General features: G+C 47.1%; 1 protein-coding gene across 3 annotated transcripts in view; it reads left to right on the top strand.

The window, feature by feature from the left end:
• Window positions 1-26,835, top strand: part of DMTF1 (cyclin D binding myb like transcription factor 1) — a 482,730-nt gene that overhangs the window by 84,745 nt on the left and 371,150 nt on the right. For all 3 annotated transcript variants that reach the window (XM_086919720.1, XM_086919718.1, XM_086919723.1), the window contains one exon: window positions 580-674. In XM_086919720.1, coding sequence (XP_086775846.1) covers window positions 580-674 — 95 coding nt within the window. The remainder of the gene's footprint in view (window positions 1-579; window positions 675-26,835) is intronic.

Raw genomic sequence — 26,835 nt, 5'->3', positions numbered from 1 at the left:
CCAATGCATGCACTTGATTCAGTACCTAGCTACACAGCGTAAGTTGGTGTGGGGACAAAATGTGATGTTAGGGCTAATATGGTAGTTAAGAATACTACTTTTTTGATGTTACAGTTGTATTAGTTTGGAATACTCAATTGTTTACATTGATATTGCAAACTGTTGTCTCCTGTGTAAACTTGCTGCAATTACTTGTTAACGAGACTCTTTTGTATTGATGCATCCACCTCGATGGAATGTATAAATGCCTTCTTCCTGGTAATTCTAACTATACTCTGCAGATAATGTGCTTGATGTTAACAGCCTGCACACTACACTACTACCTGCACAACTGCAACGAAAACTCAGTTTCCTAGACATAAATTTCCCAATAAAGTGTATGGCTTAAAAAGCACATGTTTGTCATAGCATTTGTACTTCCTTTTGGGTTATCAATGAGAATCACTTTCAGGAGTAGTTCCAAAAACATCATTGTAAAGGTGCATAAATATGTTTGTCCTGCTGAATTAGTAAGCATTTATAATTTTTATTTGGATGTTGCAGAACTGTAAGTCTTAAACTGATTCTAATGTATTGCAGTTTCAGAGAATGACCAGAGCTTTCAGATGACTATGACGGCTACTACTGAGTTACCAAACAATGACATCAGTGAAGAAACTATTACTCAAGTTGAGGTAATTGCAGCTACATATTTCCAACTACTTTAGAAGCATCCGTTTTAACAATAAGCACAGTGTTGTAACTTGCCCCTTGACCTGATTCTTCACCTTGTGCCCTTTTCCCCCTCCCTTACGGCTGTACTTGGTATGCTCCATGTGTCAAGCGGCGCTCGCTCTAGAATGTTGACAGAGCAGCGCCACCGACAGAAGACAGCTGACGACATCCATGTGTTTACTTAGTAATAAAGAACCTATCATCCTTTAATGTAGTGTTGTCCATTACTACATTCTTTGGCGACGAGGACGGGGAAAGCTGTGCCAGGGACAGCGGATGTCGTTCCCCTGGTGAAGTGAGTGCTGTCATGAGAAGTATATGACGTCTTCGGCAGGCGAGTCTGAAGTGGAACTTTAAGGAAAATATTACGGAGCCAGGCGTTTGAGCAGTACACTGAGGCAGCGCGAGCGTGTAAGGTGCCGACTCCAGTGAATTTCAAGTAAGAGCGTCTGAACCCTTAGAGTCAGCCCCTGCGTCATAAGGGTGGTGGGGACCATCGTCGGGTGTCGGGTCGGGCACCGGGATTTCTCCTCACCAGTCCAGCGGGGCTCCTGCTGTCAGCGCGCTGGGGGAAAAGTCGGGTGTCTTGTCGGGCACAGCTAAGCGCAGGCTGAGCACGGTGAAAACAGCAGTCTCTGAGAGGAATTTCTCGTTCTCAGCAGGCGGCGTGAGGGAAAGACCTAGCTACGTGCTGCGTTCTGCGTTCCCCTGGGTGACAGCGGTGTGAAGCGGAAAGTGAAAGCTGAACTTTCTGTCAGGGCTACGATGTGAGGCAGAGTGGTTCCCTCGAGATTGGCTCATATCGCGCTGCACTAACTGACTCAACCTTCGGTTCTAAGCCTACGCTATATAGAGCCACGGGCATATTTGGTGGAGACGCTCACCTGTTTTCACAACGAAATTCCACGAGCTTGCCTGAGGTGACGGGAGAAGATCGTGTGAAGGGAAGCCACCTCAACAGGAAGGTCCCGCCAGTGGGAGGGGGCCAGTTACCTCATTGGTCTGAGGAGAGGCATTTTGTGGAAGTAGAAAGGGGACTATTACTACAACTTTCACAATTATTGTCTTCTCTCATATATTTGTGTTGATTTCAATGTAGAGTGGAATTAATAATCATTGGGGTCACACAGGGAAAAATTGCGGTGTCTACATATTTAAATTTTAAGGTTTCTCCTGCATCTCTGTGGTCTGTTTTGAAGGCAAGTTTTTTCAGGTATCCCACACCTGTATGGCAATGGCGGGGGCGGGCATGAGTCAACCTCCCCCCTTTCTAAACGAATTAGGAGAACCTGACATTCCATGGAGAAGGTGGGAAGGCATTTTCAAATCGTACCTGATTGCCATAGGCGGTAGTAATTACACCAATATACGCAAGCAACACATACTACTCCACAACCTGGGTACTCATGGGAGAAAGGTCTATGAAGACATTACAGGGAGGCTAGTAGAAGACGACCAGGAGGAAGTGGAGGAAGGTGTCAATGTATATGAAAGCACACTCAGGGAACTGGGAGCACATTTTAAGGAGAAGATAAATGTGGTAATGGAGAGGCACAAGTTTTTTAAGAGGGTGCAGAAAAGGGAAGAAAAAGTGAGCAATTACGTAGCGGTACTGAGAGGGCTGTCTGCCACATGCGAATTTGGGCAACTCACCGACTCTTTAATCAGAGATCAACTGGTGCGGTGCACAAATGACACTAAGACGCAGGAGGAGTTACTCACCAAGAATCCTAACCTAGAAGAAGCTGTGAACATAGCCAAGGGTCTGGAACATACCGCGAGATGTATCAGGGAAATGAAATTACCTGAGGGGGCAAGTAAAGAGAGGACGGAAAGCAAGTCTAGTTCTGAGGGAGAAACCGTCTGTAAAGTAGGGGACAAAAATAAAGAGGGGGTGCGTAGTAAGTCAGGCCCCATCGTGTGCTTCAAATGTGGTAGTCCTAACCACTTAGCAAGTAACTGGAAGTGTCCTGCTAGGAATGTACAGTGTAGGAAGTGCAACAGATGGGGGCACTTCTCCAAAGTGTGTAAAACGCCAGGCAAGTCAGTGAATGTCATTGAAGAAACCACCCAAGGGGAGGAAGGGGAAAGATCATATGTTTTTCAACTGAGTGGGGATGAGGAAGATGAAGTGATCTCGTATCCCAAATGTGATGTTCTCCTAGATGGAGTTAAATTTAGTATGTATGCTGATTCCTGCTCACCCTACACCCTGGTGGATAAAAATGTTTTTGAAGAAAAGTTTGTTAATCACTCTGTAAAATTGTTGCAACCTGACATCAATCCCAAGGGGTACAATGAGGGGAGAATACCACTGGAGGGCATGGTGACGATGAAGATTTCCTTTAAGGATAGACACACGGTGGGAAAGGTGTATGTTTCCTCCAGGGGCTCCACTTTGTTGGGCTGGAAGCATCAGAAACAGTTAGGTATCACCTTAGATCCCAATAACACAGAACAAGTGTTGTTAATTGACCCCTTGGGCATAGCAGGAAACCTCATGGAAGAGTTTAAAGAAGTGTTCAGTGACAATCTAGGGGTGTTTAAGAATTATATGCACAAGATCATCCTCAAGGAGGGGGCAGAACCAGTTGTGCATAAGACAAGATCCATACCTTTGCGCATGAGAGAACCTCTTGAGCAGGAACTTCAGAGACTGATTAGTCAGGGAGTTATCGAAGAGATTGAAAGTTCTGCTTGGTTGGCCCCGATTGTGATCACGGCAAAAGATGGAGGGAATACCATTAGGCTCTGTGTGGACCTGAGAGGCCTCAACGCCAACATCCTGGTGGACAGATATCCACTTCCCAGAATAGGCGAAATGTTGAGCACGATTAAGGGAGCAAAGTATTTCAGCGTGCTGGACTTATCGTCAGCTTATTATCAAATTAGACTGCACCCGGACTCTCAACTGCTCACTGCATTCACTACCCCGTTTGGAAACTTTAAGTTCTTGCGCATGCCATTTGGTTTGGCGTCTGCGGCTGCGGCCTTCCAAAGAGTCATGCAACATGTACTAAAGGACTGCATGAACACCCTTTGCTTCCAAGATGACATACTGATCTACGGGGGCAATGAAGTGGAGCACAACGAAATGGCAAAGGAGGTACTGAGAAAATTGAGAGATGTGGGATTTACCACAAAACCTTCAAAATGCAAGTTAGGAGTGTGTGCTGTAGACTACCTAGGTCACACCCTCTCGGAAGATGGGATCAAGCCCAAGAGTGACCTGATCAGGGCGGTGAGAGATGCCCCTACTCCTAAGTCTAAAGAGGACATTCTGTCATTTCTGGGTCTGGCTGAATACATGGCCAAGTTCATTAAAGATTTTGCGATGGTGTCACAGCCTCTAAGAGACTTGATTAAAAAAGACAGTGTTTTCAATTGGGGCAAGGAACAAGAGACGGCAATGAAAGACATCAAGAAGGCCATCATTGAAGCCCCATTCATTGGGAAGTTTGACCCAAACGGAGAGACTATCATCTTTACGGATGCCAGCAACCGGGGGGTAGGGGCCACCCTAGCACAAAGAGAAGGGAGCAAAATCAAGGTGGTGGCCTTTGCATCCAGGACTCTCACGGCATCAGAAAAAAACTACTCTACCATAGAGAAAGAAGCACTAGCGGTCTACTGGGCGGTCTGCCACTACAAATTCTTCATCTGGGGAACTCCTTTCGAAGTGCAGACTGACCATAAACCTTTAGTCTCTTTATTTACAAAAAAAGATATGGAAAGCATGACGCCGCGTATAGCCAAATGGGCAGTAGGATTACAAGCCTACAATTTCAGAGTGTCATACATTCCAGGACAGCAGAATAGGGTAGCTGATTTCCTATCGAGAGCGCCGGCGGAGGAAGTGGCGGAGGAGAAGATTAGAGGTGACCCAGTCCTGGAGTTGCGGCTAGCAGCCATAGAAAAGGACACATGGAAAAGTCAAATGGGTCAGGATGAGACACTGAAGAAAGTAAAGAGGTTCATACTCACGGGATGGCCGAAGAAGTGCAAAGACATGGAGAGCGAGATCCAGCCATATTGGAACGTGAGAGAGGATCTATCAGTGGAGGGAGACTTAATATTGAAGTCCGGGAAACTGGTTCCCCCAGAAGCACTGAGAAACCAAATAGTGGAGCTGGCTCACGAAGGTCACTTGGGAAGGAGCCTGAGCAAAGCCAGACTTCGTACGGACTACTGGTTCCCTATGATGGACAGTGAGATGGAGGACAAAGTGCGTGATTGCTACGCATGCAGCTGGAGCGACAAGTCCAAGACCGTGAGAAGATCACCTTTGGCACCTGTGGAGGTACCTGAAGCTCCGTGGAACAAGCTCGGCTTGGACATAACTGGGCCGATACATGGAAGAGGGCCCCAAGACTGGTACCTCATTGTCATGGTGGACTACTATTCTAGTTGGGTGACCTACAAGGTAGTCCACAACGTGAACACCCGAACGATCATCGAGTTCATGAGAGAGGTGTTCTCAAGAGAAGGTGTGCCTGAGACTCTGGTGACGGATAATGGCGTACAGCTTATATCTGAAGAAATGAAGGAATTCCTCAAGGACTGTTCCATTGCACATGTCCGCACGCCACTGTACTGCCCCAAGGCTAACGGCAAGGTGGAAAGAGTAAACCGCATGGTTAAAGAGTGCATACAACTGGCAAAACAAGCGGGACGGAACATTGAGGAAACGTTAAGGGACATGCTGTGGGCCTACCATACCACGCCCAAGTCTACCACAGGATGCACACCCTTCGAGCTACTGAGAGGAAGGAAAGCAGGCACTAAGCTCACACCCAGTTGGATGGGAAGAAGTCAAATTGTGGAAACTGACCCCCAGGTGATCAAGAGGAAGATTGAAGCCAATCAACGCAAATACAAAGAATGGTATGACAAGAAGTGGGGAGCTAAGGAGAGAGGATTCCAGCAAGGTCAAAGAGTGTATGTAAAAAAACCGGAAAGACTGAGAATAGGAGGAGACAAATTCTATGCCCCCAGCACGATCAAGACTCTTAACAAGAATTCAGTAGTCATGGAAGATGGAAGAATGTGGAGCCAGGATAGGGTAGTGCCAGCAGGGAGAGAGGTTTCCAGGCCACACACCGCTAGGTATGAGGGTGGAGACGTCAGAGGGGAGACTAGATTGGACAGGAGAAGTGGTAGGCAAAGGCACGCCCCCCAATGGCAAAAACAGTTTCTAATGAGATAGCTACTTTAGGTTTCCGTATTGTCCAGTATAGTTCTCATTTTCTATTGTCTGTTCTATAGGGAGGATGATGTGTTGTAACTTGCCCCTTGACCTGATTCTTCACCTTGTGCCCTTTTCCCCCTCCCTTACGGCTGTACTTGGTATGCTCCATGTGTCAAGCGGCGCTCGCTCTAGAATGTTGACAGAGCAGCGCCACCGACAGAAGACAGCTGACGACATCCATGTGTTTACTTAGTAATAAAGAACCTATCATCCTTTAATGTAGTGTTGTCCATTACTACACACAGTGATTGTTATGTTATGTTAAAGGGAGTCTTGGAGAGCGCCCAGCTACTCTGGCAGAGTGTCCCGGCGCTATCAGACCTGCAGGGCAGAAACCGTAAATCGCAGAAGGCTATTGTCCAAACAACCATGTTTTGAGCTCCTTCCTGAAAGAGAGCAGGTTGTCTAGCTTCCGGAGAGACAATGGCAATTTGTTCCACAGTTGGGGTGCCAAACGTTTATAAGAGCGTCTCCCAATACGAGCTCGTTTAATTGTACAATAGCCAACGCTAGAGAGGCGGATGGTAGGGATCTGGAAGGATGGTAAAAGCATACTCTTTTCCTTAAATAGGAGGCGCCAGTGCCGTGGAGGGATTTAAATGCCATAGTGAGAGTCTTGAAAAGAATGCGTTTGCGCACTGGCATCCAATGTAGCGAGTTTAAAAGAGCAGAAGTGTTGGACCTACGACTGAGGCCAAAGATTGCTTGTGCGGCCGAGTTTTGAACAGTTTGTAGACAGGTGAGGAGATACTCAGGGAGGCCTAGGTATAGTACATTGGCATAATCAAGCCGTGAACCAATCAAGGCCTGTACCGTGATCTAACGTTGGTTAGATATTTATTTTGTATTTGATTTAATGGGACATTTCTGACTGGTAAAGCTAAAGATTCTTGCAAAAGTATCAGTTTTTGGCAGTTATGATTGGGCATTTTTATTTAGAAACTTTCAAACATAAAGCTGTACATGGAGGAATCAGGCATTCTCCTTTTGTAATTTTCCAAGCTTTCAGCCCAAGGTAAGATTATTTTGGATGCATTGTCAACATTCAGTGCAATTTAGTTTTGGTTGCATCAGTATGGCTATTTAGTTGAAAATCTGGGTATAACTAAAGTGGAAATGGCTTGCTCTGATAATTATACTTAAAATATGTTTTCTAATAGCTTGAATGAGCAAGTAGCTTTGTAAAACATGAGCTTGGTTAAAGATGTTCATTTAAAACGTTTTACATTGAACAATGTAGAAATGTGGTCCTCATTCCACCCTAGATCTACTGAGTAGGACATCAATAAGCTTTAGAAGTGTAATTGACATGAAACTCATTGGAACAGAGTATAAATATTAAAAGATTAAGAAAGAGAGATTCATAGAATTAAGGTTGGCTTTCTAATGAGTAAATGGGACCGAACCCCAATTGGGTGACTATCCATTGCATAGAAGGGTTTGTCTAAAGTGCCTGGCAGATAGTGAGTGATTCTTTCTTGTTCGAAATGTTTACTTATTCGGAGTCGAGATGCAAGTTTTGAGTGCCTTTGCTTGTGGTATGTGTAGCTGTACATACACATGCTCTACATACTCCCGCCATCTAGTTTTGGGCTTGAATGTGTACAACTTGTTTTACTTCGAAGAAGTCTTTGCGTCATGAAATAGAGTGACTCCTACTATGACAGATAATGCTCACCTGCTTCAATGTTAGGTTGTATTCTTCCGCCATTTGGTTTGGACGTGTTTCGATACAGCTCAGAGCCGACACAGCCTTTCTGTGCTGCTACTCCCATTGGTAAGAGATCATTGTGTTTTCTTGCAGTTGTTTCGTCTTCGTTGGTTCCGTGTCTGGGATCTCGCCAATGCCCATTTTAGGGTCCCGCCCCACTTGGGCCCTTCTCGTCGGTCTTCGTCCTCCAGAATGCACAGACAGTTATTGAAAGAATACATTTTCAGTATTGTCTACAGTGCCACTCGAAGTACCCATTGACCAATCACAACTCATTCTGCAACCTCTGCTTGCCGCCGGAGCACAATGGGGCCTCATGCTCTGCCTGGCCTTCCAGTCCATAAAAAACCATCAGCTACCAACTCGATTGTGGACTTTCTTGACGGCACCACAACAAGATGATGATACCACCAACATGTTCAGAGAGGCTGTTGAAGGACAAGTAGATATCGCCCGATCCACCAACCAACCAACTTCTTTCAGCTCTGAACCAAGTTCTCCTTTGGGCTCTGAGACCAAAGACCAGCAGCCCCTGCCAGGCCAATGTCCTAAGATGTTGACTGTGAGTAAGGTTCCACATCGATCCCGACAACAGGTCATTTACCACCCTTCCAGGAGTTGGGAGTTAAGCCCACAACCCAGCAAGTTTCCAGTCTGGAATTGCCTCCCAGCCTTGGACAGCACCATCTTAAGGCTCCCTTGCAGACTCCGACTCCATCTCCAGCACCAAAACAGCTTCACATGCCCAGGGCTTCTTTTGGGCCAATGACTACCTCAATGCCATCAGACCTCTCGGTGTTGGTGCTGATTGGTTCTTCAGAGGCAAAACACAACTCTGCATCGAGACCTGATTTGAAGCCAAAACAGCCTTTGGCATCCAGTTGACCATCCAATGCTCATTCTTTTTTTTCGGAACTCAGAGGAGCAGAACCTTCTAATTCTGCAGCGCCTCCAGGTGGAGTTTGACAGAAGGCACAAAACAGACTGTTTATCCACCTGCAAATGGGCAAGATATCTGCTAAACCACTGCCAATGTGCAGGAGACACTGCCTCGTAAAAATTTACTTTTGAGGATCAGCTGGAGCCCAGACCAACTCTCAAGAAACATCAAGATAGGGGCAGTAGTCCTCTACCTTCTAGCCCCTCTCTACCTCCTCTTCCTCCTTCACCCCCCACCTTTGCCAGAGGGTTCCTCACGCTCATCCTACAGAGAGAGTACTCCTCCACATATTTTAGACCCTTCTGAAGCTCCATATGACCCTGATCCCAGAGATAAGCTCTGGGATGATAAGATTGTTCCCCCAGGGACACGGATCCAGACTTGTACTCAACAAAGCTGGCCCCCATCCCCTCCGGACAACACCACCTCTTACCATGAGGTTATTCATAGGGTGTCACCTTATAGGAAGCTGGCTCTATATATACTAAACCAAAGTAATGTATAGTGTGCACAGAGTACAGTGGAACCCCAAGGGTAGGCAGAGGTAAAAGCAGAACATAACTTACTCTTTATTGGTGGTAGTGTGGGCGAGCAGTAAGGCTTTATCAGAGGGTAGTGTTAAGCATTTATTGTACACACTCAGGCAAAAAATGATGTCACACACTCAAAGACAACTCCGAAAACAAAGTATGAAAATATTATTTAGTTATATTTTATTTTCTAGATCAAAGCCAGGCCTGATACAGTTGGGTAGAATAATACTTGGCAAAATTTATGCAGTGAATTACAATTGAATGCAGGTTAAAATTCAGTTGGTTGATTTACAGGTAAGTCAAAATTACTTGCCAGTTACTTTATATTACTGTGTATGTTACTTCTTGTATTACTTTTTAAGTTACTTTTGTTAATTAGTGTGATATACCTAGATATCACATTTCCTAGGCAAAAGGTAAGTAATTCAGTTTTCACACATATGCAGTTTCTTAGTCTTTTCATTCAAACAAACTCTACACTAAAAAAGATTTTTCACAGAAAAGCAGTCCATGCAGTCCTATAGGATAAAACAGTGTTATCGGTTTATCGGTATGTACTTGGATTTTGGAGTTGGTATTCTGGGGTTAGACCCAGGGTTCCCCCAGGGTGGAGGATGCACTCTCAAAGCACCCTCAGCGGCACTAGGGCTGCTGGGTGTAGAGTGCTGAGTCCCAATGTTATCCAATAGGGAATAGGGAGCCTCAGGGTGGTGGCTGCCCACAAGCAGGCCATGAGGTTGTGGTAGCAAAGCTCCTGGTGTTAGTGTCAGGGCAAGGTGGATCCTGTTGAGCACACAAGGTGTACCCACAGCGGCACAGGGGCTTCCAGGTGTAGTGTGCTGTTTTGGCATTTGGTGCCATGTTGTTTTCAATGGGAGTTGCTGGTTTTGGATTTTGGCTGTAGGCTCGGTTCAGGAAGTCTTCCGGGCGGACTTTTGGCGCAGGATCTCCGGAAACTGCGGACGGGCCGGTAGATCTGGTGCCAAGTAAGTTCTTCTCTGGGCATCTTCTTTTGTCCTCCTTCATAGGGTGCGGGAATCTGTGTTCTTGATTTTAGGGCTGCCCCCTAAATATTATATTTAGAGGGCATTTTACGGGTCTTGAGGTAAGTAGCCAATGGCTACTGACTTTAGGGGGACTACACCCTTGGAGTGCCCACCCCACATGGGGGATTAGGCACAATCCCTAATCCCTAATGCTGATTGGGGAGTGCCTGCCATCTGCAAGATGACCGGCACTGAACTGTGGGCTTCACCTTGCCTCCCCCACCTGAGGGGTGCGGTTGGTAGAGGTGGGCACACCTTCTGGGCTGTACCTTTTTTCCAGTCTGTATTCCCTCTGAAAAGGGGGGGGAGACAGGAAGGGGGCCTGCTTTCAAGCAGGAGAGGCTGGGGTTTGGGTTACAAAGGCAGCAAGGTCTTTGAAGCTCCCCTGCCATGGATGGCTCTTCCTGGCCTGGGGAGGTGTGAACACCTCCGCTCTCGAAAGGCTTTGATTCTGGGCTCAGGGAGTGAAGGCTCCCACCCAGGGGGTCCAGAAACATGTCTTGTGGTGGCAGGCTGGTGTGTACCAGTCAAGGAACCCACCACAGACTGGTCGTTTTTCAGGGCGCATTTCTAAGATGCCCTCTGAGTGCATTGTAGAATAAATCCCACATCAGTGTGGGTTTATTATGCTGAGAAGTTTAATACCAACCTTCCCAGAATTCAGTAAAGCCATTATGGTGCTGTGGAGTTCGTGATGACAAACTCGGACCATATACTGTTTTATGGCTTTACTGTACCTACAATGTCTAAGAATTGATTTAGACACTGTGTAGTAATGAAACCGGGCAAGTTGAAGTATGTCATGTTGGTTTCTTGAAGATAAGTAGTTGAGTCCAGAAGTAATAAAGTACAAGCCCCAGCAGGAGCAGCCAGCAGGCATCTCAGCCCATCTAATCTGGGCCTTTCTTTAGAGACACCCAACATTCCACAGAGCATCATAACACTGTAACATTCTAGAGGCATTGCATGTGATGAAAGAGGAGAAGGACAAGTATGGACAGAGGTATAAATTACTACATATCTCCCTTTCTTCCCTAACCCAACAACGTATAGAACAGTAGAGAAGTAAAACACTGACACTCAGGAACTGGTAAATAGCGAAAACTGCAGGGAAAGAACAAGAAGGTAGAAAGAGTGGGAAGAGACCACCGAAAGGTACAAACACATAAATAAGTATGCTTCCACCCTTTCCTGTAAAAAAACGAGCAAGAAAAAGTGACAAGAAACCCAAGATTTGCTCCAGACACCCACTGACAGGAAAAGTTTGAAAGGAGACAGGCATAGAGTAAATGGAAATAGCTAGCAGCGAAGCAGAGGAAAGAACACCAAATAATCCTTCATACTACCCTAAATTAGCAATAAAATATAATGTAGATAACTTTCGAATAGACCCTTACAATGTATCCCTTGCATACAAGACGACCTCGTAAAGAGTCACACATTGAAAAATTGAGAAGAATGAATGCATAGTGACAACCTGGTAAAGGTCAAACATAGAAAGTATATTGATGAATAAAGGAGTAACCCCATGTTGGCAACCTCATAAAAGTCATACATTGAAAATTATTGAAGAATTGAGAGAGATAAACCCGCATATCGACAATCTCATAAAGGTCACACACTGAAAACACATTGAAAAATTGAGAGGCAGAAACCCCAAATTGAAAACTTGGTAAAGGTCACACATTGGAAAAAACATTGGAAAACAATTTGAGTAATGAACTGTTGAGGGTGACCATTTTGAAACCGTGAGTACAGTGGAGAGTACAACACAATGTAAGAATACAAGTAGAATCGGCGCGAATTGAGGTGTACAATCCCAAGCTAGGGAAACAGCACGCATGCATGCACATTGAAAATTATTGAGACAATAGAACAATAGAATTGAGTTGCATGGAAATAACATAATGTAAAATCCTGTGAGGGAAAACATTAAAAAAAAGTAACCATCATTTGCATTAGCCTACATTTCACTTGGATTGTACTTTGACTTGAAGGGAGAATGGAACCAGTCACCGTCCCCTAAATAGAACAATAAGTCCAACTAAACACAGAAAAGGTTTAAACACCATACAAACTAGCTCTGTCAATGGAAAGGTTGCAGAGCGCACCCCTATAAAAATTAAAAACTCGAGTTGTTGAAATTTGTAATACCTCTTGAGAATACTGCACACGTTGAAATTGAGTAAAGTTGCACAAATTGAATATTTCGAAAAATAGAGTAATTGAAGACAAGGAGTGTGTAATTAAGCTGCAAATATGCACACAATAGAGAGAGATCGAAATCACACACATGCAATATCACAAAAGAATAACAATTAAGAAAATAATTGAGGAAACTGAAACACAAAATACATAACGGTCCTAAGCAAACTGCATATAGTAAAACGGGCATAGATAGAATAGGTCATAGAATTTGAACAAACACCAAGGGTGAAGAAATCAACCGTGCATTGAAGTCCCTTAAGAAAGTGAACTAGGTGACAACACTAGATCAAAATGTTCTGTAGAAATATCGATCCCTGTCCATGGGTATTAAAGATGATTTTAAAATTGAGCAGTTGTACACTTGAGGAGCTGTCTTTGAAGATTGCTAGCAAAGACGTGAAGTAAATAGTTAAACCCAAGTACACATGTAGTGTCAGGTGGATCCCGGCACGTTTATACATCCAAACGTCAAGCAGGAGTAGGCAGTCGCGAAGACCTCACGACATAGAAGATTCCAAAAGACAAACGTCACATGGGCTGCACGAGGTTTCGCTGGAAACAGGTAAGACTCCAGGTGCAGAGGCTTTTGCGTTTCATCTTTTGAAATAAGGAACGCGCAGGGAGAATGCGCAACAGGTGGCTCGTGAAGAGTTTTCAAACGGGCATTTGAACTCCCAAAATGTCGAGCGGTCGGCCGGGCCCCAAAAAAATTAGGAAAATAGGCTTACCCGAAAGCCGCATAGAGACACTAGTAATGTTGTGCGAAGTCAGTTCATGTTAAACCGACACACTGGAAAATGCCGCTCCGGTGTTGTGCATGCCGGTCCGACACTGCACATGAACAGCTGTTTCCAGGCAAAACAAAGCATGTCGCAAAATGTGACACTGGTCACAAATCGAACAATAGAGTTGCCTTCGCACATTTGACGCCGTACAGAGCGGTTGACATCTTATGGAAACACAGTTTGTGGATTGCCAGAAAATACTGAGTGAAACAAAAAGTCCTAGGCAACACTTCCTCTGATGTTATGATGCATAGAAAAACACTGTCCCACCACATACAGCAAAGCTGGCAGCTTTGTTGATTCTAGGGAAGCACTTTGAGTCAGGCTTATCCTCTGGAAGGTGGTAGAGAAGTTGTCTACGCTTCCATTGATGTTAAATATTTTGGGAACACACTTGAGTTGAAGAATCTGGTTTGTACATGGTGTTTACAAAAAAAATATTGCCATTTCTTCAGACCGTTTGAACTGCCAAAATGTCGAGGGGACGACAGGGGCCACAATTGAGTAAAAATAGACTTACCCCAGAAGTTCATTTCTGGTTAACTGCATAACTGCTTGATTTGAAGTATCAACGTTGTAAATGTGCACAGCTCAGTTTCGTGCAATGTTTACCTCGTAAAATATGTTCACAGTTAACAGTATTTTGACAGGCCCGTTTTAGTACAGGACCCTATGTAGAGATTTCTGCTCCTATTGTAGATGCAAGATGCACTTGAAAACGTCATGTAGCACCCACAGCTAGACGTCGTGGCCGCACGAACTGGCAACCCTTGATTTATTGAGGCAGTTTAACATCGTAGTAAAAGTGAAATTAACTGTGCACAGACAAAGCTTGTCAAAAAGGTATTGATCACAAACACAGCCAGAGTTATTACCTTGCTTGTGGAGGTAGAAGTTGAGATACTGGGAGCACAGCAGGAGATGGCAGGAAAAGGCAAGAAGCAGGAACTGGCAGGTTGGACTGAAGTCCATTATTGTAGTGTCGAGACACTGGAGAAATGCTGCTCCGTTGTTGAACACAAACTCTTGCCTACCCCACTGCAGCACTTCACATAAACAATTGACCACACTTGTTTGGTTGAAGTTGATATGTGCATAACTTGAACACCTTACTACGCACGGGAGACAATCACAGGCAAAAACAACAGTTGACGGACAGAATGCAGAACAATGTCATACATTCACCCCAGTACAGAGATCTGGGCCTAAATCTATCGTTTTTTTGCACTCCACACCACTCCTGTTCAGACATGGCCATATGCAAATCAGCCTTGACCCTGTGCCTCATGGGAACAGTCCAGCCCGAACTGCCAAGCCATGTCATTCCTGGACCGGAATCTAGCATCCTAGGACCGGTTCCTGGCTATCAGCTGTCTTCAGCCAGGATAGCTTGACTCAATGGTGTGGAGAGCATGGGACTCACGTCTGAGCATACCCATCCCACTCGGGGTGACAAATGCAAAAACAGTTGATGGACAGAATGCAGAACAATGTCATACGTTCACCCCAGTCCAGAGATCTGGGCATAAATCCATCTTTTTTTGCACTCCACACCACCCCAGTTCAGACATGGCCATATGCAAATCAGCCTTGACCCTGTGCCTCATGGGAACAGTCCAGCACAAACTGCCAAGCCATGTCTTTCCTGGACCGTAAATAAAATCGTAAATCATACGTTCTTATATAGCGCCTTTCACCGTAAGGTCTCAAGGCGCTTGCTTTGGGAACCCGTCCTGGCTTTTCCCTGTGAGAGAACCCCTACCGGGCATCCCCAAGGTGAAAGCCAGGCATCCCATCGCGGTGGGGCCGTAGTGGAGATTAAGCAAGCTATTGCCCAGAGTTGCAGAGTGTAAACCCATGATTCGAGTAGGCACCGAGGCGAGAATTATCGAGTCCGTGGACATTTTGAGCTCAGGACCCTGCCGCGTCGGAATGGAACCCTGGTCCCGGGTCTGACCTCTGCGTCCGGGTCTGCCTCCTCTAACCGGTGAGCCACACTTCTCCGGAATTTGCATATGGCCATGTCTGAACTGGGGTGGCTTGGTGAGCAAAATAACGATGTATTAAACCCAGATCTGTGACTGGGGTGAATGTTTTGCCATTCCGTCCATCATCTTGTGTGTTTTGCTGTTCACCCTATGTGGGAAGGGCCAGACGTGGGTTCCTTGCTCACTAAGCCACTGGAGTCAAGCTATCCTGGCTGAAGACGGCTGATAGCCAGAAACCGGTCCTAGGATGCTTGATTCCGGTCCAGCGAAGACATGGTTTGGCAGTTCAGGCTAGACTGTTCCCATGAGGCACAGGGTCAAGACTGATGGCCATGTCTGAACTGGGGTGGCTTGGTGAGCAAAATAACGATGGATTAAACCCAGATCTGTGACTGGGGTGAATGTTTTGCCATTGTGCAACATTCTGTCCATCATCTTGTGTGTTTTGCTGACACACACAGGCAACCACCAGTTTACCTTCCTTGTTGAGGTGGTGCTGTTGTAGTGTTGAGGTTACAGTAGTGTGGGTTTGAAGTTAAATTGAAGAGGGATCTGGCGTATGTATGTTGGGGCGACCAGTGAAATGGTCACTGGTGAGGCTTTGTGTAAAGTCTGAAGATTGATGAAGCTTTTTGAATATCTTGCCTTCTTGAAAATTGAATTCTTGTGTTGAGCACGATGAGGGTAAGATAAAATCGGCGCCATAAAATTGTAGTAATGAAACCGGACAAGTTGAAGTATGTATGTCAGGTTGGTTTGAAGATATTGAAGATTAAATATAAGTTGTTGATTCCAGAAGTAATAAAGTACAAGCCCCACCAGGAGCAATCACCAGGCAGCTCCGCCCGTCTCAACTGTGCCTTTCTTGAGACACCCAACATTCCACTGAGCATCATAACACTGTAACATTCTAGAGGCATTGCACGCGATGAAAGAGGAGAAGGACCAGTCTGGCCAGAGGTATAAAATACTACACACTGTAGGGGTACAGTGCTCTCAACTGTACCTTCACCAGTGGTATAGTGCACCCAGCTAGAGGAGGGTGTCTTACCTATACCATAAGCAGTGGGTTTGCGACATGGCACACAGGTATGTGTGCCATGTGGACTTCTCACTTTTTGCTTCACCAAAACACGCAGCCTGCAATGGGTGGGTGGGTAGGTTGGGGGGATGGGGGAGTGGGGGGATGGGTGTGTGTGTGTGTGTATGTACAGGACCACTAAGGGTGGAACAATATGTGCTGAAGCCATTAGAGGCCTTCCCTGGTCACAGTGTCCTTGGTACCACGGGTACCTTTTACAAGGGACTTGCATTTGTCGATAGAGTTGCCAATTGGGGGGTACAGTTTTGGGAAAGAACACAGGCCCTGGAAACCTGATTAGCAGGGAACCAGGGCACATCAACTGAAGGTGCATCAGAAATCTAGCAAAAAGTGGGTAGGAAGATTACTGCAACATAGACCCAGCTACCTACCCACCTCCCATAAGGTAGATCTCCACACTGTTTGTGAGGAAAATGAGTTTCCTATCGAAACACTTTCCAACACCCATTGTTCTATTTAATATCTCCCCATGCTCAAGGGCTTGTTAAAGACCGCCTAGGAAACCTTTAATGACCTTGCCAAAGCTAGAGTGCTCACTCCAAGGGTTGGTAAAAAGTATGAGCCCTCTGACCCATTTTACATACAAAGTCAGTTTACACCAGACTTGTTGATCATACATTCTGCACATAAACAAGCTGATGCCCAAGGTACTGAGGATGCCCCGCCACCATAGAAGGAGAGTAAAAAGATCAACGCGGGGGGAAACGGGTGGGCATTTAATCTGCCACCCACTGGCTCGTCGCCAACTTTGTCGGCTTAATCTCCAGGTATGACAAGGCCCAGTGGGATGAGATGGGTGACCAGATCCAACACCTCCTGGCTCATTATAGGCGGCTGCCACAAGAATTAGTTGTAGAGGGTCAGACTATTTCCAACACCACCAGCGATATTCACACTAGCATCCTTATTCTCAGTCTTGCCTGCCTCTGTTTCTCTGGCTTTAAGCCAGAAGTCCAGCAGCATCTGATCAACCTGCCCTTGGATGGGGCCCACCTTTTCGGGCCTCAGGTTGATCAGATGTTAGAAAAGATCAAGAAGGACACACACATGGCGAAGGCAGTTGGGGCTCTTCAGACCCTAAACACAAGGAGATGATGGATGGAGCGCTGAAACTTTTCAGACACTCCCCTCCAGTCACAGATCTGGTTTGAATCCATCATAGTTCTTTAGCTCATTTCGACCACCCTGAGAGAGTCAGTAGTGTAGTGACCTGGGTGTCAATTCACTTGCTCCTCTGGTTATGAGTAAGAGGGCAAGCAAGACACTATGGCTAGTCAAACTCAGGTTCATGGTACTGTGGTGCTATGGAAACCTAGTTCCTAACTACTGATGTTCTACAGTCCCAAGCATAGTTCTGTTCCTAAGCAGAATCCCTGCCGCATGACGCCACCGTTTGGTCTGGTACTTATTTGGGAGAACCCTGAGTAGCGCTTCTGCTTGTCCACAATACCCTTGCACAGTCTTGCGAAAGATGTCAGTGGTGCTTGGGGCTTCTCCTCCACAGTGTTTAGGACACACCCATTTTTGTTGGTTTTTCAAGCTTGGAAGTTAAAGGAATATACACTCTTTTGTGCTGCCTTTTTTAAATCCTTTGCTTATTAATTAAGGCTGTAGCCATTGCTGCTACTTGCCGCCCTGCTGTTACTCAACACTTGCTTGTGCATGGTGTCCCTAATGTGGGACCCTTGTGTTTTGTGTGATTGAAGTAGATGCAGCATACTGCTTCAAAGTTATTTTATTCATGGGTCACCTTTCCCGCTGTCAACACAAATGATATGTTTCATTCTTATATGTAGCTGCAGTGCCAAATGCTTATCGTCCTTATGCACTTCTTGAAATTCCACTTACGGTCTGGGAACACCAGACTTGGTTTAATGACTCCGTTCTGCATGTCCACGGCATCGTTCGTATGGGTCCCTTAAGTAATGACCGGGCCACCTGGCGTACACTTGCAGCCCTTTCCCAAATGTAGCTGCCCTGAATTTGGCTAAAATGTGAGCCTTGTATAAACAAGTCCTTCATATAAATAGACTCTTAATACAATTATTTCTCGTGCCTTTTTGGTGGGTCCTCCTAGGGCTGCAGGTCTTGTAAAAAGACCATTTATTGCGAATTCGGTTATGTGCAAACACCCACCTAATCGTGAGGACATTCCAATATGGGTTGCCCAGAAAATTGATCAACTGGATGCTGTGTTCCTCCTCATAGGTCTACAGGAACAGGAAAAACTAAGAATTTTAACTATGTGTTTGCTTAATGGTCTGGTTTCCCCTTTAGTCGACTGCAACACCTGGGGGGCTGTTTCCCACAGTGTATACACTCTTTTATGCCACTGCCCAGATGGGCGTTCTGCCGAACGTCCTGAAACAAATACAGAATGAACATGGGGCAGGTCCTGCCCAAGATTTGGGGATGAAACTGATTGGTAATTTTCCAGTTGTCCCCGAAATGATTCTTTCTAATGTTAAAGGTGAAGCAGTAGCAATTGTGGACAGTGAGCACGAGTTGCCCATTATTATTTCACAGGTGTATACGTCCTTAGGCCGTAAAAGTTTGGGGACCAGACCGTCAGTCTCTACCCCAGTAAAACCAGCTTCTGACAAAGTTGCTTGTCCTGCACGTGATTTTTCAAAGAAAACATGAGATAAATCTAAACAACCCCAACAAAAGAGTAGACCTCGTGGTGATACACCGCCACCGGAATTCTCGGAGCGACCTTTTGACTTTCGTGAACGCTCCAAAATGAAAACTCCTGATCGCTTTCAGGTTCCTGATACTCGTTCTCCTTGTTCCTTTCAGGACTCGTTCTCCTTGTTCCTTTCAGGACTCGTCTGATCCACAGTACGACAGGGGAGGACAATTTGATCGTAGACAAGAAGAGTACGTACCACATAAATGAGACACACAATGTACTTTCAACGTGAAAATCAAGATGGGGAATCAACCACCTCCTTAACAGCCCCCTTTCCCGGTAAAGAAAGGTGCAGCCTTAACAGCAAAATATGCCCCAGACAATGAGAGCAACTGAAACCTTCCTCATAGTTGAAACCCGTGTTGCACCTCCCGACAGACTCTTATCACTTAAATATTCATTTTGAAGGCGACACCAAACACACCATTAACGCTATCTTTAGGGACAATTTAACTTCTTATGATATTCTGTTGGTGGCGGTGGATTGGCCTCCTTTTATTCTTGCTTGGCCCCAGGTCTGAGGATGTTATCCCCCCTTCATTTTCACATTTGGCTCCAGACGCAGTTAAACAGACTTATGCTTTTGAATGGGCCCTTGCTTGGCCCCTGCTTTATATCGCAATCATGCTGGATGGCATAAAGATTTTTCTTTCTATGTAATCCCTTTATGGTTCACTCCTCAACCTCAGTATCCTATCAAACGTGAAGTCAAAGCGTCTGTTAAAGACATTCTTTTTTTTTTTTTTGAAAATCTTTATTAACATGAAGGCATATTATGCATTTAGTACAACACATTCAAGCTTTTTGTCTTGTTTTTGCATATTCATATAACTGTAGTTTACAACATGTAGTGCGTAATCTCAATTCGTGACTTAACCTACCCAAACTAAAACTTATGTAATCGTTCTCATATGTCCATACAGTAGTCACAGGAGTTTATCAAAGTTTCTTCTGCTGTGTGTTGCCTAACGCGAGCCCCCATCTTATAAATTCTAAGAAATAACCCCAAACATGAGTCATCACTCTCGTATGCTTTCCACATAACTCCCCTCATCAGCAAGTCTCCACGCCCCTTAGGTACCGCTCCATGAAATTGTTGCAGAGCGTCACTTCATGTGGTCCGTTCTGGTAGACTCCCTCCGCCCAATTCTTTACTCATCCTCCCCCTCGGAGTCCAGTTCGTCTCCTTCCGGCAAAGGTTCACTTATTTCTCCTCTATAGACATTCCATGCCGCCCACACCTTGTTCCATTTGCGGGGGCAAGCTCGAAGGACATACACTGCCCTTTCCGTAACCATCAGTATATCCATGTTTTTAGCCCATCTGTTCGCAGTGGGCAGTTCTGGAGCCTCCCACTTCTGCTCAATATCTCGCTTAGCCACTGTCATGGCCAGTGTAGCCCAAATTAGTCAAATATCCATCTAGGTCGTTGGGGTCCCAGATGTTCAAGAGGCACTTGCGTGGCTCTGGCAAAATGGAAATCTTAAGCGTTTGGGAGATTGTACGCATTATTTGCTTCCAGAATTCTTGTATCTGTGGGCAGTCCCATAGTGTATGAAATAGTGTTCCCTCCTCCCCGCAAACCCTCAAGCAAAAGGGATGTGGTGCCCTATGTATTTTGTGAAGCAGTGTCCTAGTGTAATAGATGCGGTGTAAAATTTTGAGTTGCACTAGTCTGAACTTTGCCGAAATGCCCACCTCTCTCGGGGAGGCAAGTGCCTCATTCCATTCCGATTCATCTGCCTCACCTATCTCACCCACCCATTTTTCTTTGAGTTTCAGTGTGTGGTCCTCCAAGTTGTTGATCAGTTTTTTGTATGTGAGGGAGGTCGCGCTTTGTTGCATAAAGTCTGTCAGTAGTCTATCCTCCAGTTGTGAGGATTCTGGTATGTCAGTGCCCACTGGAATCGCTCGGAGCAGTGCATGTCTAATTTGTACGGATCTAAATGTTTCAGTGGGTCCGAGGCCGTACTGCTGCTGAAGCTGTGGAAACGCTATTACCGTGTCCTTGTCCCACAGGTCCCCTACTGTGGAGATGCCTATGCAGTCCCATTGTGTAAATCCTTTATACAATCTAAGGTTCCCCAGTGACCTTGTGTCCGACAGTGGTGTCATTTTGGTGATTCTTCCTTTCCAGCCCGGTCGTGCCTGTGCTATGTGCCATAAGGCCGCCGTGTGTCGTGTTGGACCAATCAAATTTTTAAGTTGAGATTTATTATATAGCACTGAGAGCATGCAGTCCGTCCCCAGCTGTGACCAGTCTGCCCGATATGCTGGATCGTCTCTCTGGGCATGGATCCATTGGTTAATTATTTTAAGTTGAGCTGCCCAGTAATATAGTTGAATGTTGGGCAGCGCAATCCCTCCCTCATACCAACTTTTTACCAATTTGTCGTAGGCTATACGTGCCGGGCCATTATTCCAGAGTAGGTTGGAGACTAACGCAGCAATTTGCTTGAAATATCGCGGTGGGACAAGATGCGGGGTGTTTTCGAGTACATATAGGAACCTGGGAAGTGCCATCATTTTATACAGAGCTGCCCTCCCTAGAAGGGTCAGGGGCAAGGTTGCCCAGTGCTTAACGTCTGCATGTAGGCGATCCATAGGTGGTTTTAAGTTATTGGCAAAGATGTCTGCTTCATTATTTGTGACGACGATGCCCAGGTATTTAAAGGAGGTCGTCGGCGATGCCTAAGGGCAATCTTCCTGCAGCCTCGGTGCCGGGCCCTTCAGTGTGTATATCACCGATTTTGACCAATTCAGGGTATAGCCTGATGACTTCCCGTGCGTGTTGCAGAGATCCAACAAGGCTGGGATTCCGTGGTCAGGTTCAACCATATAAATGAGCATGTCGTCCGCATATAGGGAGATTTTATCCTCCCATCCTTCCTCCCATTTAATACCTTTGAATAAGGGCGTTGTCCTAATCAGGATTGCCAAGGGTTCGAGCACGAACGCAAAAAGTAAGGGTGACAAGGGGCACCCCTGCCTAGTCCCCCTGCCCAACGGGAACGTCGGCGAAATGTGGCCGTTGGCCACCACCTGCGCAACCGGTTTCGTGTAAAGTAGTCGTATCCAGGCTATATATTTCGGCCCAAAGCCCATACGTGCAAGCACCACAAAAAGATATTCCCACTCTACTAGATCGAAAGCCATTTTGGCGTTGAGGGAGAGAATTACAGCCTTTTCCGAGAGGAGGTGCGAACGAGCCAGTACCCCATGAACCCTTCGGAGATTCAGTGCTGTACTTCTGTGGGGCATAAAGCCTGATTGGTCAGGGTGGATCAGGGTGTGTAGGTGTGGCATCAAACGGTTGGCCAGAAGTTTAGCCAGCACCTTGGCCTCTACATTAAGCAGGGATATTGGGCGATATGAGGTACATTCTGTTGGAGGTTTTCCCGGCTTAGGTATGGCTACAATCGTGGCCGTGCGTTGATCAAGCGGTAATTCCGCCCTTTCCAGGCTCTCCATATACATGTCTAGTAGGGGTCTACTAAGCTCTAAGGTCATCGATTTATACCATTCCACGGGCAGTCCGTTGGGACCCAGCGCTTTGCCTGATTGTAGTGCCTGAATCGCCAACTGAATTTCATCCTCTGTCGGGTCTACCTCTAGGTCTCGCATAGCATCTTGTGTTATACTGGGAATGGCAATGTCTTCAAGTGAGATCGACGCCGTCTGTTCAGTGACGACATGGTCTGGGGTGTATATCTTTTGAAAATGATTTGCCAGGGTGCGCACAATTTCCTCTGGGTGTGTCAGCATCTGGCCGTCATGGGAGTGGAGCCTCTGAATACCCCTCGCACCTCCCCCTCTCCTATCCAACCACGCCAGCATTTTCCCCGCTTTGTCGCCCACATCATAAATTCTATGTGCAGTGTTTGCGATGTAGCCCTGAACTGTCGTTTTGAGGTGGGCCTGGTATTGTCGCTGCCGCAACTGCAGTGTGTGTGTGCTGTGGCCGGGGTGGGATCCGCCATATGAGTAGTGTTCGCGTCGTTGAGTGCCAGTTCTATCTCTGTGAGGTCTCGCCGGGAATCCCGTTTGTGTCCCGTTTGTGTCCCGTTATTGCTGCTATTGCTGCACCCCGGAGGACCGTTTTATACGCTTCCCACAGGACTGATGGCGAGGCCACCGTTCCAGCGTTCTCATCAAAGTAATGCGTTGTTGCTAGTTTAAGTTTCTTCCGGATCTTAGGGACTTTTAAATAATTCGGGTATATTGGGTAGATTCTAGCGCATTTCTTTTCTCTGGTGGTAAGAGATAGAGAGATTGTTGAATGGTCAGATATACCTCTAGGCAGGATGTCTATTTTGTCCACAGATCCCAACCCCCAGGAATAAAAAGTAGTCTATGCGTGATAGGCTATTGTGTACGGCGGAGTAAAAAGTGTATTGAGTTGCCGCGGGGTGTAGGTGTCGCCACACGTCTGTAATGCCCAATGCTTCTAGAAAGTCAGGGAGTGATGCAGTTCCTCTTGAGCGGTCTCTGGTGGGAAAGGTATCCAGCGTAGGGTCTATTATTGCATTTAGGTCCCCCCCCCCTATGATCGTATCGCCTTCAGGAAGGTCTAGGAGGAACTTACCCAGGGCAGGCAATGCTACGGAGTGGAGTGCCGAGGGGATGTATACGGAGACTACATTGAGTGGCCTGCCCTCCCACTGGCCATGTATAGCTGCGAAACGACCCTGGTCGTCCGTCGTGCGGTGTGTTATTATAAAGGGCGATGTCTTTTTTTATTAGGATCCCCGTCCCCCTGGAACCTGTAGTGAATTCCGCATGTATTGCCATCGTATAGCCGCGCCTATCAAGCGCCTTACACATTGTCCCTGTAAGGTGTGTCTCCTGGAGTAGTACTAAATCTGGGCTCTGGCGTTTAATGGCTTGTAGGACCAAGCCCCTTTTTATTTTATTCCCTAAGCCTCTAACGTTCCAGGTTAGCAGGCGTAGTGGGGGCACTTCCACAGTTACAGGGGTACCCTCAGTGGGTGTAGCATGAAGTGGTCGGACCATTTAATCGTTGGGACAGTACCATGTGTAATGTGTCGCCAGGCTCAATGCAGACGTTGCGTTTCGTGATGATGCGTAGGAGTATGTTGATACTTGGAGTATTAGTATATCTTGTGGGTTGAGTGATGACTATGAACAGAAATGTGAACAATAAAACTTTACTCCTATCCCCCCTCCCTGCTCCACGGACAAACCCCCTCCCGTTTCCCCAACCGTGCAGAGTGCTTTAGTCCTTCCCCAACTATCTTACTTGCTCGTGGGGTTGGTGAGTTCCCTACAGGCACCAGCTGCGCCCACCCTACTCGGCTGCACCAGGTCCAAGGTCCATCGCGTCGCATTCAGTCCCACCCATATGTTGTCAGTCTTCAGACCGGAGCTGGTTGTCTAGAGTCAAGCGGATCTTGCGCTATGTCAGATTCTGTTCCTTCCATGCCGTCTTGATGAGTCGAATGGTCGGTCTGTCTGCCCATTTGCTTGCCGGTACGATGATTAGGCCGATCCCTGTGTGGACGGTGATGTTGCCCCACTTGCCTCCAACCATCAAGCCAATCCTGTGCAGCTTCTGGCTTGTCGAAAAACCACGCCTTCCCATCGGCAACGATCCGTAATTTGGCAGGAAACAGCATAGAGTATGGCAATTCTCTGTCCCATAGTGCTTTTTTCACCTCTGTAAATGATTTGCGGCGTCTGGCCACCTCCGCTGTGTTGTCCGGGAAGAAGGCCAGGGTTGCGTTTTGAATCTTAACAGGTGGTGAGACTCTCGCTGCTTGTAGGATTGCATCCCTGTCTCTAAAATTGAAGAGTCTGGCCAACACAGGCCGTGGTGTGGCTCCTGGTTTGGGTGTTCCGCCAGGGACCCTGTGCGCCCTTTCCACTGAAAAGAAGTGGGACAGACCTTTGGGTTGCAGTTTGTTTTTTATGAGATCTTCGATGTAGATGTCCATTGCTCCCTTCCCCTCTGTCTCCGGAAGCCCAAGGATGCGTACATTATTTCTTCGAGAACGCCCTTCTTGGTCGTCCAGCTTATCCTGTAGAAGTCTGGTGACTTTTTCCATACGTTCCATGGCTATTTGCAGTTCCGATGTGTCTTCTACAAGAGATTTCGTGACCACCTCCACCTGGGATACTCTTTCAGTCATTTTTTGGAAGTCCGCTCGTAGCAGCGTGACCTCAGAGGACATGGAGCCTACTGTAGTTTTGACTTCTGAGAGGGTTCTCATAATGTCCTCCAGTGTTACTTTCTTGGTCCCTTCCGTTTCTTGGGTAGTACCCGTGGAGTTTCGCCCATTGCTTTGCGATTGTCCGTGTTGGCTGTAGGCAAACTTATCCAACTTGGCCTGTGTCGACCCACTCCTAGTTCCTTTGCCCGCCATGGCTCGGGGCCTGCGGAGACCGGTTTTGTCCCTTACTGCACCGCGGTCAGCGTTTCGTGACGACCTTTGTCCCGTGTGCGTGGGCCAGGGAATAGCGGGCCGTCGTGGGCCCCGCGATTTCGTGTGCCTGGAAGAGCTTTTTTTCTCTGGTGGTAGGGGCGTCCAGCACGTCTTGGACAATCCGGATATTTACTAGCCTGCCGTTGCACACCTGTCGATGCAGCACAGACCCCTCTTCAGTCTCGCCAAGCACCTGTGATAGGTGTTTTTCAGGCCGTTTCCGTCCGGTAGGCCGCTAAACCGGTTGCAGTGACTGCGGTTCTCCACGCCGCTATTCTCAGTGCCAAGTGCGCCGTGTCGCAACCCGCCTCTGATTGCGCCTCGAGCAGGGACGGCTCTGCTTACCCTTATGCTGGGCTTTCTGGGCTGGGTCAGGTTTGTTGTTGCGTTGCCAGGCAGAGTGTCATGTTGGGTATCAGTAGCATCGCTGGCGGGTCACACACGGCGCCAGCGCCACTGGTCCGGCCGGAGTCACACCAGGGTCCCTCCCGCTTGGTGTCCCCACCGCTACACCCCCTCCGGGTCAGGACTGCCGTTGCCACTGGGCCAGGATGAAGGTTTTTAGCTCCTCCGGTGCTTCTCCTCGTGTGAGTACTGTGACTCGCGGGACCCCGGGGGCATCCGCATCCACCGCCGCAGGCTAGCTCCATGTGTGTTCGGCCGCGCCGCTGTAGAGGGTGAGTGAAGCTCTCCTCACCCGTCACGGCCGTTCTCTTTCAGCCGCAGCCGCTCCAAGCAGATCGCAGCCCCCCCGGGGCGTCGCACAGTCGTGTGGAATGCCGCCGGCCGCACCGTCCTCTGCCCGCTTCCGCCAGCGCCGTCTCCCTTTGGCAGCAGTGTGTAGATGTCGGCAGGCGTACCTGTTGGTTGCACCCCTCGGCAGTGTCCCAGAAGGTTTCTCGACTGTGTCTGTCTCGTCGACGAGCGTTTTTGTGCTCCGGACAGGGCGCAGGGGAGAGTCTTCAAAATCAAGCTGGCCCGGCCTCACTTCCGCCGGGGCCGGAGGATCAGGCAAGGCCGATGCTCTTTTCCGGTCACAGGCCCAAGTACGCCAGTGCGTGGTTAGGCAGTCCCCAGCCTCCGTTTCTCGCCAGGATTGGGTCGGATGATGCCGCTTCGAACCCGGACCCGGATACTGCCGCTGCGGTGAGTAGTGTGACGGATTTGTATGCCGGATTAATGATTAGGCCGCAGTGCCCTCGGGAGCTCTCACACTATGCTGCCGCCATGCTTGGCCGCTAGCCACGCCCCTCGTTCAAGACATTCTTAGTGAGTTGGGATACCAAGGAATAATTAGACCCTGTGTCTCACAGATGAATAATCTTCCTTTTCTGGTTTCAAAACCTGATAAGCCTTTTTGTATTGTATTAGATTATTGATATTTGAATAGTCATACTCTCACTTTTGCTGTCCAAAATACACACA

The sequence above is a fragment of the Lissotriton vulgaris genome, chromosome 1_1 (assembly GCF_964263255.1).
Source record: "Lissotriton vulgaris chromosome 1_1, aLisVul1.2, whole genome shotgun sequence".
NCBI lineage: Eukaryota > Metazoa > Chordata > Amphibia > Caudata > Salamandridae > Lissotriton > Lissotriton vulgaris.
This window is presented reverse-complemented; position numbering and strand designations above follow the sequence as displayed.